Here is a 17,050-nt window from a genome sequence, read left to right on the forward strand (position 1 = left end):
CATTCAACTCCTGCTTCCCCGCCCCTATCTTTTCATACTGAATTCTCTGAGGAAAAAATTAAGCTACATCTCCACCCAGAACCTCTTCCTTCTGGCAATAAACACAATATATGCAATCACAGAAAAACAAATGTTTTAACTGCAGCAAAACATTACAGAAAGTTCACTCATTTTTCTAGGCAATCACAAACAACTAAATTAATATATAAATGAAAACAAAATTTTCTTTTCTTTTTGTGACAGTAACTAATTGTGTTAGTTGTGTAGAAAAGCAGCTCATTATCTAGTATCACCGTAGAGTAGTTTGAGCAACAAAAAAGGCCAAGGAAGCGTACATGAGGAAGTTCAGCTCCTTTGGAACAAGGAGGTGTCGTACCTGGGGAGCCTGGGCGAGTTTTGGCTGAACTGCTACCCTTGCCCCCTCTACATTTGTTTCAAATAGCCCACTTCAAGTTGCATTGAAGGAAATTATCAATAAGTATTATGGTACAAACAAACCAGAACAATGACTCAATGGCACAGGATCAGCAGGAGCAGAGGTCTTCTTGGAAGGCTGAAAACACAGCACACGGAAGCAGACTTGTGGATGCAGTATGAGAACGCATACAGTGCTCGGCTGGAAACTCGTTCCACTGTTGTGTTCGGAGATCATAGTAACTATGACCTTATCTGGATTTAGAGATTTCAGAAAGAGCACACTTCAACTAAACTGAAGTAAAAACCACAAACATCTGAAGGTCCTGTTGATGCAAGATGTGCCTAGAACTTTGGCTGATACAGAGAAACCCGTCCGCTAAGGCACCCCGAGGCAATCTGACAGTGTGTTGGAGAAAACTTTGTTGTCAGTACCACGTCATTGTGAGAGTAAAGGGAACGGATTTCTTTCAGGGGACTGGCTTCTTTGGGCAAACAGTCGACAAGTTCACTGCAATGTGCATCAAACCCCAACAAGCGGATCCCAAAGCCATGCGGGGATGAAATCATCCGGCCATCGGGACTGAAACAAAGTTCTTTGATGTAACCCCGGCCCACGTTGGCTTCTTCAATGCAATGAGTCAATCGCAGGGAACAACGAGGCGAGACAGGGCGCACAGGGGCTCCTTCCTGGAATTCATAGACACAAGTCCACTAAAGGGAGAGGCAGAGAAAGGAACATTGAAAGAAAAGTAAAACACTGCAAATACTCATTCCCTCCTGCTGCACGTTAAGTGAGTAACATGGGAATGAGGAATGCTATGGCTTATCTACTCTTCAATAAGCATCTACTATGAAACACTGAAAACAGGCCGGTTCCTTGGCATCTCCTCCGCTTTGAACTGTCTAAGCAAAAAAGCTGTCTAGCATGAAAGCTGCTTTTTTAATTAAATGGATGATAGATATAATCTTTTAAATCTAGTTTTTATCTGGAAAGAGCAAAGCCTAATCCTCTGGCCAGGCATCTGCTCTAATTTAGTAAACATTTAAATGAAATCTACATTAAAGTAGAACTCAGGCTACTGTAATTTACAATTGACCATTGGCATTTTGTGCCCTTAACTTCAAAAGGAAAGAAATCTTGAAACAACAGGGAAATAGATTTTTGAAGGAGTGTTATGAACAGCTCTGTAGCCAGCTTGTTACTTGTGAAACAGCCAGGGATTTTAATGTGTAATCTAATTGTCTAATCTCAAGACAAATGCAAAAACAGCTTTATGACAAAGTTTATATTGTGTTGAAAGATTCCATTTCAGCCACAAGACAAAAGAAGTGTTATTAGTTCTGTTCCATATATTTTACTGAAATAAACACAAAGGGAAAAACACTACTAAATATTAATAGAAGAGAGTAAGGCAGACACTAGGACTATGGGAAATTATAACTAGATCAATTGTCAGTATCAACTAACCCAATATAGTATTTGCATTTTCAAAAAATGCTGTGTTGTATAGCAGTTTGATTATAAGTTTACAGAACCAGCATTAAAATTTATAACAAATCTGTTAAGCTTCTATTCAGTCCTCTACACATCTACAAGAGATTACCATTACAAAGAGTGGCTTGCTTAAAAAAAACAAAACAAAACAACAAACAAACAAAAAACCAACACCCCCCCCCAAACCAACCCAACCCCAATTTACATCAGCTATCAAATTAACTAAACTGTTTATTATTGGTCAAGTATTCAAAGAATTCTTTGTAGTTCTGTAAAACAAATACAAAACCTCTGTGTCTTGAAAACAGAGTGGTCTGCACAACTGTCACAGCAATAATTTTGAAATAACCCTAGGAAAAAAAGGTGTTTGCAAGAGGACCATCTGGTGGAATTCAGGTGTTCTGAAGGCTCTGGCTGGGCTTTAAGTTATAAAGTGAACTTGTGTTAACCTGGAAGTTACTTCTTCAAAAGCAGGTGCTCCCAAACACAACCTGCAGGCTCTCGCGTATACAGTCCGTGAAGAAGTTTTTTCATTATTCCTGAGTGCATTACAGACTGCTTGTTTGTCTTAAAACATGGTCGCAGTGCAATATAGCAGCTATTATGTGACATTTCACAAACAGAATGTGGGGAAACATAATCCAAAACTGGCCTTAAAATTTGCCATTACTTCTTTAAAGCAGTATTTAGGGGAGTGAAACCTCCAAGTTGCAGATGAGCTGTACCTGGTCTTATGACTTAGTACTTCACGTAAAGGCTTGAAATAGATTCTACCAGGAAGATCATTGATATCCCCTTTATATTTAAGTTGCAGAGTTTTAGGATGAGAGTTGAGACCAAGGCACTTTGACGTTATGTAAACATCACTGGAGTTCTTCATATTCAGACCTATGGTGTGTCAGTTTTAAGTAGATGCAGAAATATGCCATGAGGTTTTTTCACAGCAGTGTAGGAGCAGCCTCTGGAAAGCATTCATCAGCACAGCAGGAGCACTTCATCCTTGGAGCACCAATGGAGGTAGAAAACATTCCGAAGGCACTAGAGGAATTCAGAGGAGCTTCTCTGCTCAACTTAAACCATGTTCACCAGTACACAACTCTAATCCTCTGTCTTTTCCAAGTTCACGCCTCCTATATTTTGGCAGGTACATATTTTTAAGTCATATATATGGCAGCACGACTACCGTTTGAAAACTTTTAACAGAGCTGTGAATTATAAAATGTATTCTGTGAAAGAGCTGGGCAAAGGAGTACTGAATGTGGGATACAGAGTCATATGAGATCATTTAAAAAAAAAGAAAAAAGAATTTAAGCACCTTGGTGTAAAATTAATGCATTTGTAAGCAGAAATAACTGACTAATTTATTCAAATGCAAATTTACCCCGAAACAAGGAAATTTCAATATAGTTCTATGATCGATACATCTTACTCAATGTATTTTTTAAAAAAACATTTGTTTTACCTCCTGGTCATCTGTATTACTTGAGCACCGAAGAAGTGTAGCCCACCCTTTTGGATGTAGCTGTAGTGATGTAATGCAATTGCCTCGATCTCTTTCTCCAGGAACCTCTGGTGTTAAGACTTCCAAACTATTTCTAGGTGATCCACCTAGAAGGGGACATCAGCTGTAAGTCTCAATGAAGTCTATACATTGATCTTCACCTCTCTCATCAGTCCACTGCTGAAACTAGGTCAAACATGTGACACTTGCATCTGATTGCTAGAAAAGACCTCACCTTTATGAAAGGATAAATCAAGAGAGTTTATACAAACAACTGAAGCTAATATCAATGGCCTCAGTCCTGATTTCAAATAGCTTCTTTTTTTTGAAATTTGCCATCCAAAACGTGCATTAAATCACCTCGTATGGTGAACTAAGAGTTAACTTTCCACATATACACTATTCATGATCATTAAAACAAAGTCTAAGGAGTGGGGGTTTTTTGTAAGAACTACTGGTTCTCAAACTTGTATGATGACCTTTCCAAATTCCTTCCAAAGTCTGCTCAGCTATGTGCAGCCTGCCTCCCTTCTCCTCACCCCTAGAAAGCTTTTCACAGGTAAATCATGCCCTGGCATCCAGATAAACCTCCTCCTTTCATAAGTATGTCTGAGGCTCTCACAACCATGAGTAGTTAAAACTTAACATTATACTTATTTCAAATTGCATGTGATTCACAAAGCATTCACCAATTTGCCAAGTTCACACTGACTCTCTGAAAGTGCATCCCAGATTCAGAGGAAGCCTGCTAATCACAGGATCATCAGTTTTCATAGCTCTGTAGATAGGCAGGACTTGGTTTGTAATCAGAACTTCACAAAACACTGTCCACATTTAAGACCTGTTCGCATACTCTTTTTCCATGCTACTGACTCCTCAGGGAGAAACTGCATACATATTCACATCATTAAGGAAAACAAAAAGCAAAACATAGCTATGTTCTGCTCTGGGGTTTTTTTGGTTTTTTTTTGTTTTTTTTTTTTCTTTTTTCCCCTAAAGGTCATTCACACAAACTTTGTTCAAGGAAAAAACACAAGGAAAAGGAGCACCTCTACGTAACAACAATAAGGTACTAATATAAAATAAAGATCTTGTTGCTGTTATCAGATTTCTTGGAAAAAAACTGATTAGATCCCCAGACTTTGGTGTGCAATGATATTTTATTGGTTTAATAGAAGTCATAGCATCACTCTTCTTTTAAAAATCACAGAGAAAAATGTACTTTTCCACTATTATACTCTGGCCTCTTCTGGATACAAGGAGTCAAAGTGCATGATTTTTTATTTTTTTTAAATCTTTTCCTACCTTCTCGCTGAGAGGACCGTGACATGTGTTTCTCAGACAGTGGACCTGAATCACTCTGGTGACATGGTGAACCAACAGCTCGAGGACCAGACGAACCTGATGACGTTATGTCTGCAAACAGCATCAGCCATGTGAACGTAACAGCTAAGCACAGCCCACTTAGTATGCATGTCCCTCACTTAATCCTCCTTAGAAATGTTAAGTAAAGGGTAAGAGTAAGGCATCACTTAACACTTTGAAAAGTGTTAAGAAAACACTTTTCAAAGCTCAGTTTATAGTCTAAAATTACCATTCTGTTTGTGCCTCATACAAATATACTGCCAGCACAAACAACTCTACTGGGAATAAGAGGTGAGCGGCATTCCTTCCTTCTCATGCACTGTCACTACTAGAAGCTGGGGTATGAATTTTTTTCCCAGGCCACTCCCTTTATATCCTGACACCCCAAATGGCAGAGTTTGTCAGTATTTTGCTCTGCTACTGCCACAAAGCAAGAGGAAGTAAACAGTGACATTTCAGAGCCCACGATTCTTCCAGGTCTGCTGTCGAGAGCAACCACACCACTACACAACAGTCATTAGTAGTTGCTGGAGCTCACGCACAGTCAGCCCACCCAACATGGGTTAAGTTTCTTTTATTACAGGACCAAGGACAGTAGATAAATAACGCTAGAGACTGCCAGCTTGAGGTGACAAAATTCCACAGGCGCTATATCCTGTAGTGCTGAAGTCTTGATACAAAAAAAATCACCATAGACACTTTAGCTGAGTCAGAACATACCACCCAACGGTACAGATGTGTGTGAGCCCTGAACAACAGAGCAGCTACCATGCTGAAGAGTTCCTCGGCAGAACCCTTCCAACTCCACCTGTCTTCTTTTGCTAGCTAAGAGCATCCCATAAAACACCTCTAACACAGAAGCTGCCACAGACTTTTCCACAAGCATTCACCTGAACTTGATGTAGTTCTCCTAGCTCTTAAAATGGGGTAGCTGCCAACCTCTAAAGATTTGTTTAGGTCAAGGTCATGCAAAATCAGAAGATATCCAGAGGAAGTTGAGATCAACATTTTGGAACAGTCCGGCGTCAGCCTCATTCGCATAAGAAAACGGGTGTGAAAAAACTTCTTGTGGGGACATCCATCTTCTGTGCACCTGGACAGTGAAAAAAAGCGCAAGAAATGGCTGCAATTAGCTTTGACTCAAGTCCCTAGTAATGTCCGGAAAAGTCCAAGATGTGCTAAGCATCCTTGTTCATCCAAAAACTTTGAGTACTGTCTTTATCCTACTTAAATCAGATTTTAATGAAATGGCAGAAGTCGCATTTTCATACTACCACAACAATGAAGACAGAACTTTTTCAAAAAGGAAGAACTACCTTTTGGCATGTCAGCAAGAAAAGCTCTCTTTTTAGCTACTGGACTATTACCACATAAAGGTGATGCAAGTTCTTGATAAGGGCTATAAACTAATCACAGTATTTAGGAATGCATTATAGCACCATTCAAGGAAGCAGGTTTTCCATCTTGTACAGAAGAACCCTATCCTTGTGTGGTCTAGAAACGTAACAGCACAAACACAGCCACATACCTGTTTGTGTCCCAGATTATCACATTTCCATCAAACCCTGACGTTACTAGTAATCTCGTATTGGTATCGTACTCAATGTTCTTAACCCAGCTGGTGTGACCATGTAAAGTGCACACTTTTGTGTTCAGCTTTCTCAAATCCCAAAGTGCTATTGTAGTGTCATCAGAACAAGTCGCAAACAGTCGATTATCTAGGAACCTGAAAATGGGAGAGAAATACTGTGGTTGCTTAGTGCCTTTTCTAATTTAAATATTCTTAAGCAGGAATTTAAGCTATCACAGAAATAAATAGAGTGGCCACACAAAAAAATTAACATACAGCAGGCTATTTGCCAATAAAACAGTTCCATTAAAAAACAGTAGTTGGGATATGAACCAGTAGTGCATCTGTAGTTACAAACTAGTAAACCTGCAGAAGCATAGCAATAGTTTGTTTTGGGTTTTTTTTAATGAATCACAAAAAGATCACACAACCACCAAACCACCAGTGGAACAAATGCTCACACAGAATCCCTATGGTAACTAAATCAGTTACCCATCTGGACAATACTCAGCTTTAAACTTACCAAGTCTTTATAAGACACAAACATCCTAGGACTGGTCAGCTTTTAGACCACTGGCAAGATATTCCCATTGACTGGTTTGGCAGTCCCTGCAATAGAGGTCTGCTAGCCTAGATTGTTTGTAATTCATGCTTTTCATCTTCCCCATTTTTGCCAGAGCCTTTCGCTACTATGGGCAGGCAGCACCAGAAGACACAGCAATTCTACCATCATTTCAGACTACACAAGATCCTGTCAGCTCATAATTTATTCAACCCATGCTCTTCTTTACTCTCTTCATTTCTACCCACATATCTACCCTCGTTCTTCCCCTACTATTCTGTAAATCTTCCTCTCCTCTCCACTGCACACGTAAGCTCCCTGCACTCAAAGGAGGTTTTTAATACAAAGATCGCCTTTTGTTATTCCTACTGGAAGCCCCCTACTGCTTTTAAACCTTGCTGCTCTGTACGGTGCACATCCTGCTAGCTCAGCTGAAACCTGTCATGTCCAAGCCTCCTTTAGCTAACGCCTGAACGCCTCCCCCTCCACAAGGCCTGATGCTGCTCTGTACCACCCATGGTCACTCGGCATCCAATGTAGCCAGTCCCAACCGAAAGCTCTCACCAGATGTTGACTCCACTGGCACAGGCAGAACACAGCACTTGTTGCAAAGCCTGCGACAGGAGTCGATCAAAGGGGACCTGCTTTCAGAAACGCCCTGCCTAGCCAGCCTGGCACGGGCAGCAGTGGAACTGCCTGTGCTGGAAACACTCAGTGCCAGGCTTATTGTGGTGCTGGTGAGGCAACCCGAAGCCCTGCTCTTACCAGAAGGCTGTTACAGATGATGGATCTCCAGAGGCCCTTTCCAACCAGATCTCCTGCCACTCCGTGATGTGGCCACAGCTCTGCACTGACACTTGAGGCGCACCACATGTCTGCACTGAGCATGCTGAAAAGCTGGCCCCGTAGTTTTACACTGGACATACAACAGTGCTTTTCCAAGAGACTTAATCCAGTGGATTAACTGTCCAACGTATAGTTTGCTTTACTAACCACATGGCTTATACTACACACGGTATTGCTATCTTGGAAACATGTACTAGATTTAAATCTGAACACCGCCACTGTTTGCACATTTCCCTAGACCCTTAATTTCATTACACCTTTGCCCATCTTTTGCTTCAGAGCCCGTCCAGCTCCACAACACCCCAGGAGCACTGCTCGCTGCAGCTGCAGAGTCAGGAGGAGCCATGCAGACCTCCTGCATCCAGGAAAGTTTTGTACCACCTGGACAGTCTCAACAGTCTCCATCAAAAAGCCAGGGGCTTTTGCTCACACGTTTCTTCCTTCCTCTCCCCACAGTACAGTTCATGTGTTTGAAGCTGGCACATGAAGTTGGGCTTTTCAAATGCACAAAAGCAGGTATGCGTATCAAAGTGCAAGTGCGGAGCACTGTTTAGGATGAGAATTTCAGATCATCTTTGGAAGTAGCACCTGCACAAGAGGCAGAGGCTACCCAAATTTATGGACGCCTTCAACATAGATATGCATTTGAGGATTTGAGTGGCTTGAGTTTGAATCACAATATAACATGAAACTCTGTTTAACTCGCACTACTGCAAGAAGCACAAGCCTACTGCTCTGTATTTCACAACATATTTACAGACCTGCAGTTCTACAGTACACTTCTATGCAGCAGTGAATTTATATCACATGCATAGTGCTCCATACACACCAGCTATGTTCTGCACTTAGCAGGTCTTGAGTCCGTGCTTTCTTAAAAGATGACAGGCTCATCACTAATGTCATACTGGGAGAAGATAAGAAAGTGGAAAAGAATATGGGTCATGCTAGTTGGATTACTACACTGATCAGGTTAAGTACTTAGCCTGTTCAGGTAGTAATTCTTTTTCACTATAATCTCTGGTCTTCAGCCAAAATTAAATGTATATGTCACTCCTGCCTGAAGTAGTATGAGGCAGCTTGACCACCTTCAAGTGATTACAGAAGGAAAGAATATCTGATGTAAAAACACTCCATCAGACAGAAGGGGATAGAAGGGCTGGAATCAGCACTAAAAATGCATAAGTAGGTAATAAATGGAATAAATTGAGTCTGGAGGTCACTGAAGCAAATGCAAGACTTCTCAAAAACACCAAGTGAAGACAAGACTTTGAAAGCGTACCTAGACAAGTGATTTGGTTCACTGAGAAAGTAACTGGATAAAATTATTTAGTTTGCATTACACAGCTCAAAGTTTATCATATTCCATTCCCACTGCAACTGATGCATGCCCTTACTTTTAGGAGGGCAAAGCATACTGGTTTATGTTTGGAATTAATGCCTGATGAAGGCATTTGGGAAAAAAAGCCATACCTGATGTAAAAGGGAAAATAAAACCTATCTGAAAAACACCAGAAGTAGCTGCACATGAATACTAAGACAAGAAAGATTTACACAGAGACATGTGGTAAGTTACCCCTAGAAACAGCATTTTATCTTTTAGACTTAGAACCAGGCTACATCATGTAAAAACAGCAACAACTCCAATGAAAAATAACCAACTACAATGGAAGCATCCAACATTTCAGATTTGCAGGGCGAAAGTGAAACAGAGCAGACCCCTTGCCTGTATAAATCCATCATTTGCCTTTATGTTGGATGCTACAGGCAACCCTGCTTCACCCACCACAAACAGGTTTTGGAAGAAATAGACAGGGAGATACAAATAGCATTGAACAGCTTTCATATAGGGAACAACCAAGTAGACTAGGATTCACTTGAAAAACAGCTAATTGAAGGTGCGTACGACTCAGGCATATAAAACTCACTGACATGGAGAAAGTAAATAGATATTAGTTGTTCCTTGTCTTCCTACTTAAGAAAAAAAAAAACCTAGAGGGCCTCAAACTAAGTTAGCAAGTTTTAAAAACACTATTAAATACTCCTTGAAACACATTTGTGCCATGGAGCTCTGCCATGGGAGAGTTTTAAGTAAGCTCAAAACCTGACCAAATTCAGGTGGAAAAAAATGTCTGCTTCAGATGATTACACACAAATCCCCAGTAACTGGGAGACTACTGGAAGAGAACCACAACATGCTTCCCTGTTCATACATACCCCTGAGGCACCTGCTATAGGGCACAGCAGTAATGGTGTTTATTTTTGGTGCTTATTACAAGGAATTTCTGTAGTAGTATAGTGCCTGGAGTTCTGCTATTAAGAAGAAACAATACTCCAGGTAATGCTGTACTAACCATGCATTACAGAATATATTTAAGTTGCTTGTAACTCAGTTTATAGCAACAAACAAATGGGGGCATGCAGGAAAACACAGAAAAAGATGCCACTATCCTCCAAAGACAAAATAAAGCTTTAAGAAGCATTTGGAAGGAAAACAGAAAGTTTACTACAGGTTGCTAGGAAGGACCTTAGTCTAGTGATTAACAATAGATCTGAGAGTTATCTGCTTGGAGGTAGTACTGGTATTTTTATGTAAATCAAACTACACAGAGAAAAGACATTTAAGGACCAAGAACAGACATAAAGCCTCAAAGACAGCCAAAGTGGAAAGAAAGGAGATCCTTTGAATAAAAGAAGAGTGTGGCAGGAAGTTTCAATGCTGTTCTCAACCAGGAAATGAGATAAATTTTCAAGACCAGCACAGCTGACTGCAACAGAGACAGCCAACCAGTCAAGGAGCCGGCAACAGAACGCTCTTTGTAAAACATGATCGAGACTAACTCCCTTGAAACCCTAGCAAGAGCAGTTTGAATGTAAGGATCAGATACTGAATTAAGGATGTGTAAAAATCATAACAATTCCAGTTTGCCTTTGCCTTCTGATATGTTGATAACATGGCTTTACTTCTCACCTAGCTTTATCTAAAAACTAAGCACATTTAAAGAACAACCACTGGCATGCAAGACATGTGAAAAGCTGTATTTCCTTACAGAAAAGCATGTTCTCGACATTGCCTCTTCTATTTGTGTCAGCTAGCCCCAGCTTTTACTTTAGCTTTTCTGAAAGACAGCCAACTGATGTAAAACTTCAGTCTCTTCTAGAAAGGACAGGCAGCTCGTGAAAAACATCAGTTTATCTGAAGAATGCGTAAAGATGCTGGCACCCCACATTTTATTCAGCTCTTTTGAGGGGAAATGCTCAGATTGCTTCTAGAGTTTTCTTGGGGTTTTTTGGTTTCGGTTTGGTTTTTGGGTTGTTTTTTTTTTTGCTTCGAGAATCTGAGTGAAGAGAGGCTGCAATACTGCCCACAAGGTTAAAAAGTGTCTTAAGTTCACATTTTAAAGTCTATTCTCAGACCCAGAACAGCTAAAAAGAATAGCATTTAAAAGGAAAAACATTACATGACAAAAATACTGATGATTTAGGTTCCCGCGCTTGCTGTTTCTCACTTCATCCTGAGAAACAGGCAAAGGATTTAAACCATAAAGACTGTGTTTAAGTTGAATTGTGGAAGCCATTTCACTTTCCCAGCTCTTCTATATCATATTTGTCTTTAAAGCAGCCAATCTTGGTTTGAAAATTTCTATGCAACTATGGCAATTACTCTTATGATTCAAAATACCAGCCATATTCATATAAATATCTGATTTTGCGACAGTCTCGGACTTGCACATCAAACATAAATCACATACTGCTTGTTATGCTCTGATTTACTGCATTCATTCAAGGCATTCCAAAGGCCAGTTAAAACAGGTGATAACACCTTAACACTCTTCCCCTCCTATAAACTGCATCTCCTCCATCAACAAAACCACCTGCCAGCATTATATACCACCACCACCACTTTCAGATTCCTCCTCTTTCCCTTTTTCCTCCTCCAGCCTTTCCCCACCTCCAGTATCAAAGAGAAGGAAAATGGCACAAAGCAAACTGCAGCCTAATGGCTTCACAAACCCACTCTCCCCAAGAAAGCACGTAACACAAATTTATCAAGATGTTGTAAGAAAAGCATCTATGGTAAGACAAAATAGGAGGTCTTTTACTCCTTCTGACCTACCTGATATTATTTACACAGTCTTCATGAGCTTCAGAGAGAGTTTTGATGTGCTTTGAAGATATTGGGTCAAAAAGCAGTACTTCAGTCTGTTCACAAGCAACAGTCAACACTGACCTGCAGGGGAGCAGAGCAAAGCAGAAACAGTTGTATTTGGTAAAAGAAATGACATCTGTGCGCTTACAGCTAACCTCCGTTCCCTATCATCATGGAAGCACAGCTTCACCATTATTTAGCTTGGCTTTCTGTTTTTACTGCACAGAATCTGCAGCAGTGTTTATATTTTTTCATTGCCTTCTTGCAGATGCCTATTGTTAAGCACCTAATACACAAAAAATGTAGAAGAAAATAACATGCTGTTTTATTCTGGAGAAGTTAACTTCTCTAACTCCTTTTCGAGAGACCATGACTCTTCTCCCAACTGGCTGCTGGCATAATCAATGCACAGCTGGTACATTTGCTGGACAGACCACGTGATCTTTTAACTCACTTTATTTTTTTAACATGCAAGGTGTTTTTTTTTATAATGGCTATATACTTCATAGATACAACAATGGCATTATTTAAATCACACAGCTAAGTGTATTTACATCAGTGGATTTTTTAGAAGTTACGTGAGGGTGATTTGTCCCATCACTGCTATGCAGTGCACGAACTCAGTGTCTCCTCTCCGGGAAAAAAGAAGAATTGAGCTCTGGCATGAAACCCGCTGCTTTGTTCATGTGAGGATATTTGCTTAATGTTGCAGGAAAGAGAAAAAAAAAAAAAAAGACAACAGCACCCAAGAGTAAGTGAAAAGGCATCTACTCTGAAATTCTACTGCAGATTTCCCATACAACTGTGCTGATGTCATGGTCTCTCTCTGTCCGTTCACTGGCAACACTTTTTGGGGGGTTCTAAGACACCGTAGTTTGCTTTTCAAGGTGTCAGATGATCAGCTGAAGAGCTCTGTAAAATGCAAGGGTCTGACAGAGGCTGTACTGGGAAAGGAAGCGCAGCTTACGTCGAGTGCTGGTAGCCTGCTCACACATGTGAACCCACCCACTGCGAGCCACTTTTTAGACTCTGTCACTCCACTAACCCTCATTAAAGAGGACAACATATCACAACAACCCCCTCCAATCTCCCTCCCTTATCAACTACAACAATATTCCCTAAGACCTTTACAGATGTTACCCCAGCTACACTATCACTTCCTAACAGGCAGCCAGTCCTGAAGTGCAAATGCACCAACTTCTTCAGGGTAAATACGTACTGTTTCCTCATCTTCTCCCGCAACACTGACTTCAATGACTATTTAGTTTGGCATCCACCCAAAAGCAGCATGAAGATGACATTCAGACTGAATATTCAGGAGCAGAATTTTTAAACCAAACTCTAAAAGATAGGACCCTTCCTCAGTAACTGGACTGCTCAAGCAGCTCTGCTGACTGTCTGCATTTTTCTACATCAGCATCTACATCAGAATAGCATAAGCCAGTAAATGCTAAAGGCAGAAGTAAGACCGATTCAAAGGTTTATTTAAAATATCTAGCCTTTCTGCAACTGAGTAATTTTTTCACTAAAAGCTTGTATTATAAAGTTTAGATTTAAAAGTTTTACTTTTTAAAATAGCAAGAAGTCAGGGCATTGCTATCAGACATCACATGCTATTAACTACAAAGAAAAAGAGTTCTCTGACAAAAGGTGTTGTTTTCTAAAGGCAGTAGAGTTGTTATGGAGGTGATGGTCAAAGGCAGCAATAGCAAGGCACTGGGCACCAGACTAAATTGGGCATTAGCAGAGACTCAGACTGGGAACATGGCTAGTTATTATCCACGTTTTTTGAGATTAATTTCACAACAGACATTAAACCACGCTACCATTACTACTCTGAGGACACAAAAAAGTCTAGAGCAAAATTTAGTATCCTACTGTATCACCTAATTCACTTGCCAAAAACAGAACAACTTCCAGGAACTACAATTTCAAGGACGTTACACCTCCTTTAAAAAAAGCACCTTTTCCTCCCCACATGAGGACCTCTGTGTATCCATTTACAGCTTTTATCAGAGGAAAAAAAAAACAACCAAAGACCTTGTCCAGGATAGACATTCTTTGTGAATGACACCAGAGACACATTTGCAGAGAGTTCACAGGGGTCCCAACAGGCACAGAAAACAACTGTCCACAGCTTGGGCAGGCTGTCTAGCTCTGCACCAGCCTCTCCTAGGGTATCGATATTTGCTGGGTTCATGTATTTTGAAAAGGTCTAAGTACAATGGCGTGACAGTGAGAGTGAAGTTTGGCCTGCTAAGTTAGTGAAGCCGACCTCCAGGAAAGCTCAGAAGTTCCCCCAACACTGCAACAACTCTGACCAGTACAGCAGTGTTACGTCAAGAGGGCAGCACACCCCAGCGACCCTTGGTCCACAAAGCGAGCCCTTGAGGAGCAGTTCCGCACAGGCAGGCTAGACCTAACTGGCAGCACACACAGAGCCCAAAGGCAAGATTCCCGCCGCATCCCCAGAGCAGTGCTTTGAGGAGCCAGAAGCTGAGAGAAGGGGCAAGGAACAGGGACGCCGCACCACTGACCGTGGTCAGCTCCCTTAGGAGAGCCTATAGAAAGACCAAAAGTCTCCACTGCACAGGACGGGTCTGGCCAGCACAGGTTAGCGCAAGTCTGTGACTGCTCTAAGCTTGGCCTAACCAGCAGAGAAACACACAGAAGTGAGCAAGGTTTGGGCTATTTCATTTGGTATTAAGGCAACTGAGGTTCAGTGCCATGGTCCTAACCTACACCCAGTACCACTTGTGGTCCACTGGGCCACGCACTGCAGCCACAGGGAGCACCAGGTCCATGGAAGCATCCCTTTGACATGAGAACCTTTTTGCTGGGTTCATTTTTGGAGAGGGAAGGTCCCTGGTTTAGCTCATCGTGCAGCCTCACAAGCATCGGGCGCAAGGGAGGTGGGAGGAATACAAAACTACATCTTTTGCCAGAAACTTGCACAAATAATCTTAAACCACAAGCCCAGTTGTACTGCTACTGCAGCTGACACTTTCTACACCAGTACAGAACATCCACATGTGGGTATTTTTCCAATTTAGTCACTGCAGCTAAGCCAGTAGAGTAGATCCCACCTGGCCTCTTAGCACCACGTACAGCAGAGAGGACCCCGTGCCTGGGGAACCTTAAGCACACTCAGCTGGGGATCTACAACAGAAATTACTTTCCAGCAACAGTCACCTGAGAATGGTTTTGATAGTTTCTGGAGCTTAACTTTGTCCTCTTCAAAAAACAGAGGAACAAATAAGGAGTTGAAAATTGTCTGTACAGTACAACCATGGCAAAATCATCATGAGTTCAGAAGTTCATGGAAACCAGAACTCTGTTCTGATGAAAACTCACTGAAAACAGAAAAGCTGACTAGCCCTCAAGGGTAACAAAGATTTCAATTCTGACTATCCAAACTGAAAACACTGTTGAGACCACCCTAGCTTGCAAGGTCTTTCTCCCAAGAAAACTTCACATACAAGCATACTGCAAGATACCAATATACAGGTATCTCTGAACTGAACTCACTCTGCTTTGAGCTGGTGTGCCAGGACTTCTTTTATTCTAAGTGAGTCCAACTATCACTTGCTTTTGTCTACACTGTTACACAGGTGTACAGCAGGACACCTCTAAACTCATTTGGCAGTGCAGACCCACAAAATTCACAGAACCCTAAATGAATAAATAAACAAGTATTGCACTTCAAACAGAAACTGAGCTCTCTGAGGACATCTGACATGACTGCTTTTGCGAGTTAAAGAAACGGTTCCACCACTCTGCTCTCAACCTTGTGCCTCAGTTTATCATCTCCCCTTGTCCTGCAGGAAGAGGGACAAAGGAGCCGGGAGCACCTCTGGCAAGTGGGAAGCGCACCCCGTCCAGGGGAGCCCTCTCTGTTACCGCTCTCCTGCTCCACCCGTGCTGTTCTGTGCTTTCTGCCTGCAACGCAGCTGCTAGCCTGGAGCGAAACACCAACCAGGCGGCTCACACCGTAGCGGGTTCACGGCGTGACGGCCGCGCAGTCACTAGCAGGCAGGAACCGCGGAGCGGTGCAGCCGTCGCACAGCACCAGGGCCTCCTGACTGGGCCTGACGAGCCAAGCCCTGTCTCCCCCGCGTTGAGCCTCGATGCTCCTCCAGCTGAGCCACCTCAGACCTCACGGCCCACCCGCCACAGGCATTCGGAGTCATTACAAAAGCGGCCCCCCGAGCAGAGAGCGACGGGGCGGGGGACCACCAGCCGTGCCCACCACCCGGGGGGTACTTCCGCGGCGCGCGCGGCCGCGCCCGGCTCGGCTACTGCAGGCCGGAGCACGCCGCGCCCTCCCGCAGCCTGCGCAGCCGAGCCAGGTGCTCCGCAGCAGGCAGCAGCCGGGCAGCAGGGTGCCGTTCCGGCGCAGGCACGGCGGGCTCCGCTCTGCCCGCCCAGGCGGGCCAGCACGGCGCCGGCGGGAGCGGCGGCAGGCAGCCGCGGGGGCCGGCCGGCCGCGGGGAGCGCGGGGCAGCGGAGTGGCCGGGCGCGGCCGGCAGCGCGGGCTCGGCGCAGCCCGCGGGGGAGCCGGGAGCCGCGCGCGGCCCCTACCCGTCGGGCGAGTACTCCAGGTTGAAGACGGCGCCGTGCGTGCGGGTGCTGAGGTACACGGAGTCGGCGGGCTGGATGGAGCCGTACAGCCCGGTCATGGCGCGGAAGGTGTCCCGCGCCGGGTCCACGGCGGCGCTGCGGCCCAGGCAGCGCCCGCGCAGCCACCCGAACAGGCCGCCCCCCGGCACCGGCCGCGGGGAGGCGGGCGGCAGCGCCGGCTCCATGCCTGCAGGAGAGCCGGGCCCCGGGACCGCCGGGCCGCCACCGCCGGTCCCCGCCCGGGGGGCCTTCGCCTCCGCGCTCATCGCACGCCGGGGGCGGGCCGCGCCGCGCCTCCGTCTGCCCTCCGCTGGCGGCACCGCGCCTGCGCGCTCGCCGCCCCGCCCGCGCGTGACCGCCCTCTCGCGTGACCGCCCCTCGCGACGCAGCCCGGGCCACGTGACCGCCGCCCCCCGCGAGCGGAGGCCGCGTTCCGCGGGGGCGGCCCCTGCGGCCGGGAGGCACCGAGCGGCGCGGGGCGCAGGCGGAGGCCGGGCAGAGCCGACCCCTTCCCCCTCCCCGGGCCC

General features: G+C 44.1%; 1 protein-coding gene across 2 annotated transcripts; it reads right to left on the minus strand.

Moving 5' to 3' along the window:
* Positions 1-116: 116 nt before the first annotated feature.
* DCAF10 (DDB1 and CUL4 associated factor 10) lies at positions 117-16,906 on the minus strand. Of its 2 annotated transcripts, none has more exons than XM_072860921.1 (7): positions 16,485-16,906; positions 11,871-11,984; positions 6,307-6,504; positions 5,669-5,871; positions 4,719-4,829; positions 3,375-3,520; positions 117-1,104 (listed from the first exon to the last, which is right to left on the minus strand). In XM_072860921.1, exons 1-7 carry the CDS (start codon positions 16,787-16,789, stop codon positions 760-762), a joined length of 1,422 nt encoding a protein of 473 aa, XP_072717022.1. In that variant the 5' UTR covers positions 16,790-16,906; the 3' UTR covers positions 117-759. The 2 variants fall into 2 exon arrangements, with proteins under 2 accessions (XP_072717022.1, XP_072717020.1); XM_072860919.1 differs by having other exon boundaries at positions 117-1,128; positions 16,485-16,898.
* Positions 16,907-17,050: the final 144 nt, after the last annotated feature.

This window comes from Ciconia boyciana, chromosome 4, assembly GCF_034638445.1.
Source record: "Ciconia boyciana chromosome 4, ASM3463844v1, whole genome shotgun sequence".
Taxonomy (NCBI): Eukaryota; Metazoa; Chordata; class Aves; order Ciconiiformes; family Ciconiidae; genus Ciconia; species Ciconia boyciana.

Excerpts from the sequence above, each read along its gene's own strand:
- DCAF10 (XM_072860919.1), bottom strand. The coding sequence starts at position 16,789 with ATGAGCGCGGAGGCGAAGGCCCCCCGGGCGGGGACCGGCGGTGGCGGC. Across the intron at positions 4,830-5,668 it reads GAGAACTACATCAAGTTCAG|ACATAACGTCATCAGGTTCG; the intron begins GTGAATGCTTGT and ends TGCTGTTTGCAG. Across the intron at positions 1,129-3,374 it reads GTAATACAGATGACCAGGAG|TGGACTTGTGTCTATGAATT; the intron begins GTAAAACAAATG and ends CTCTCCCTTTAG.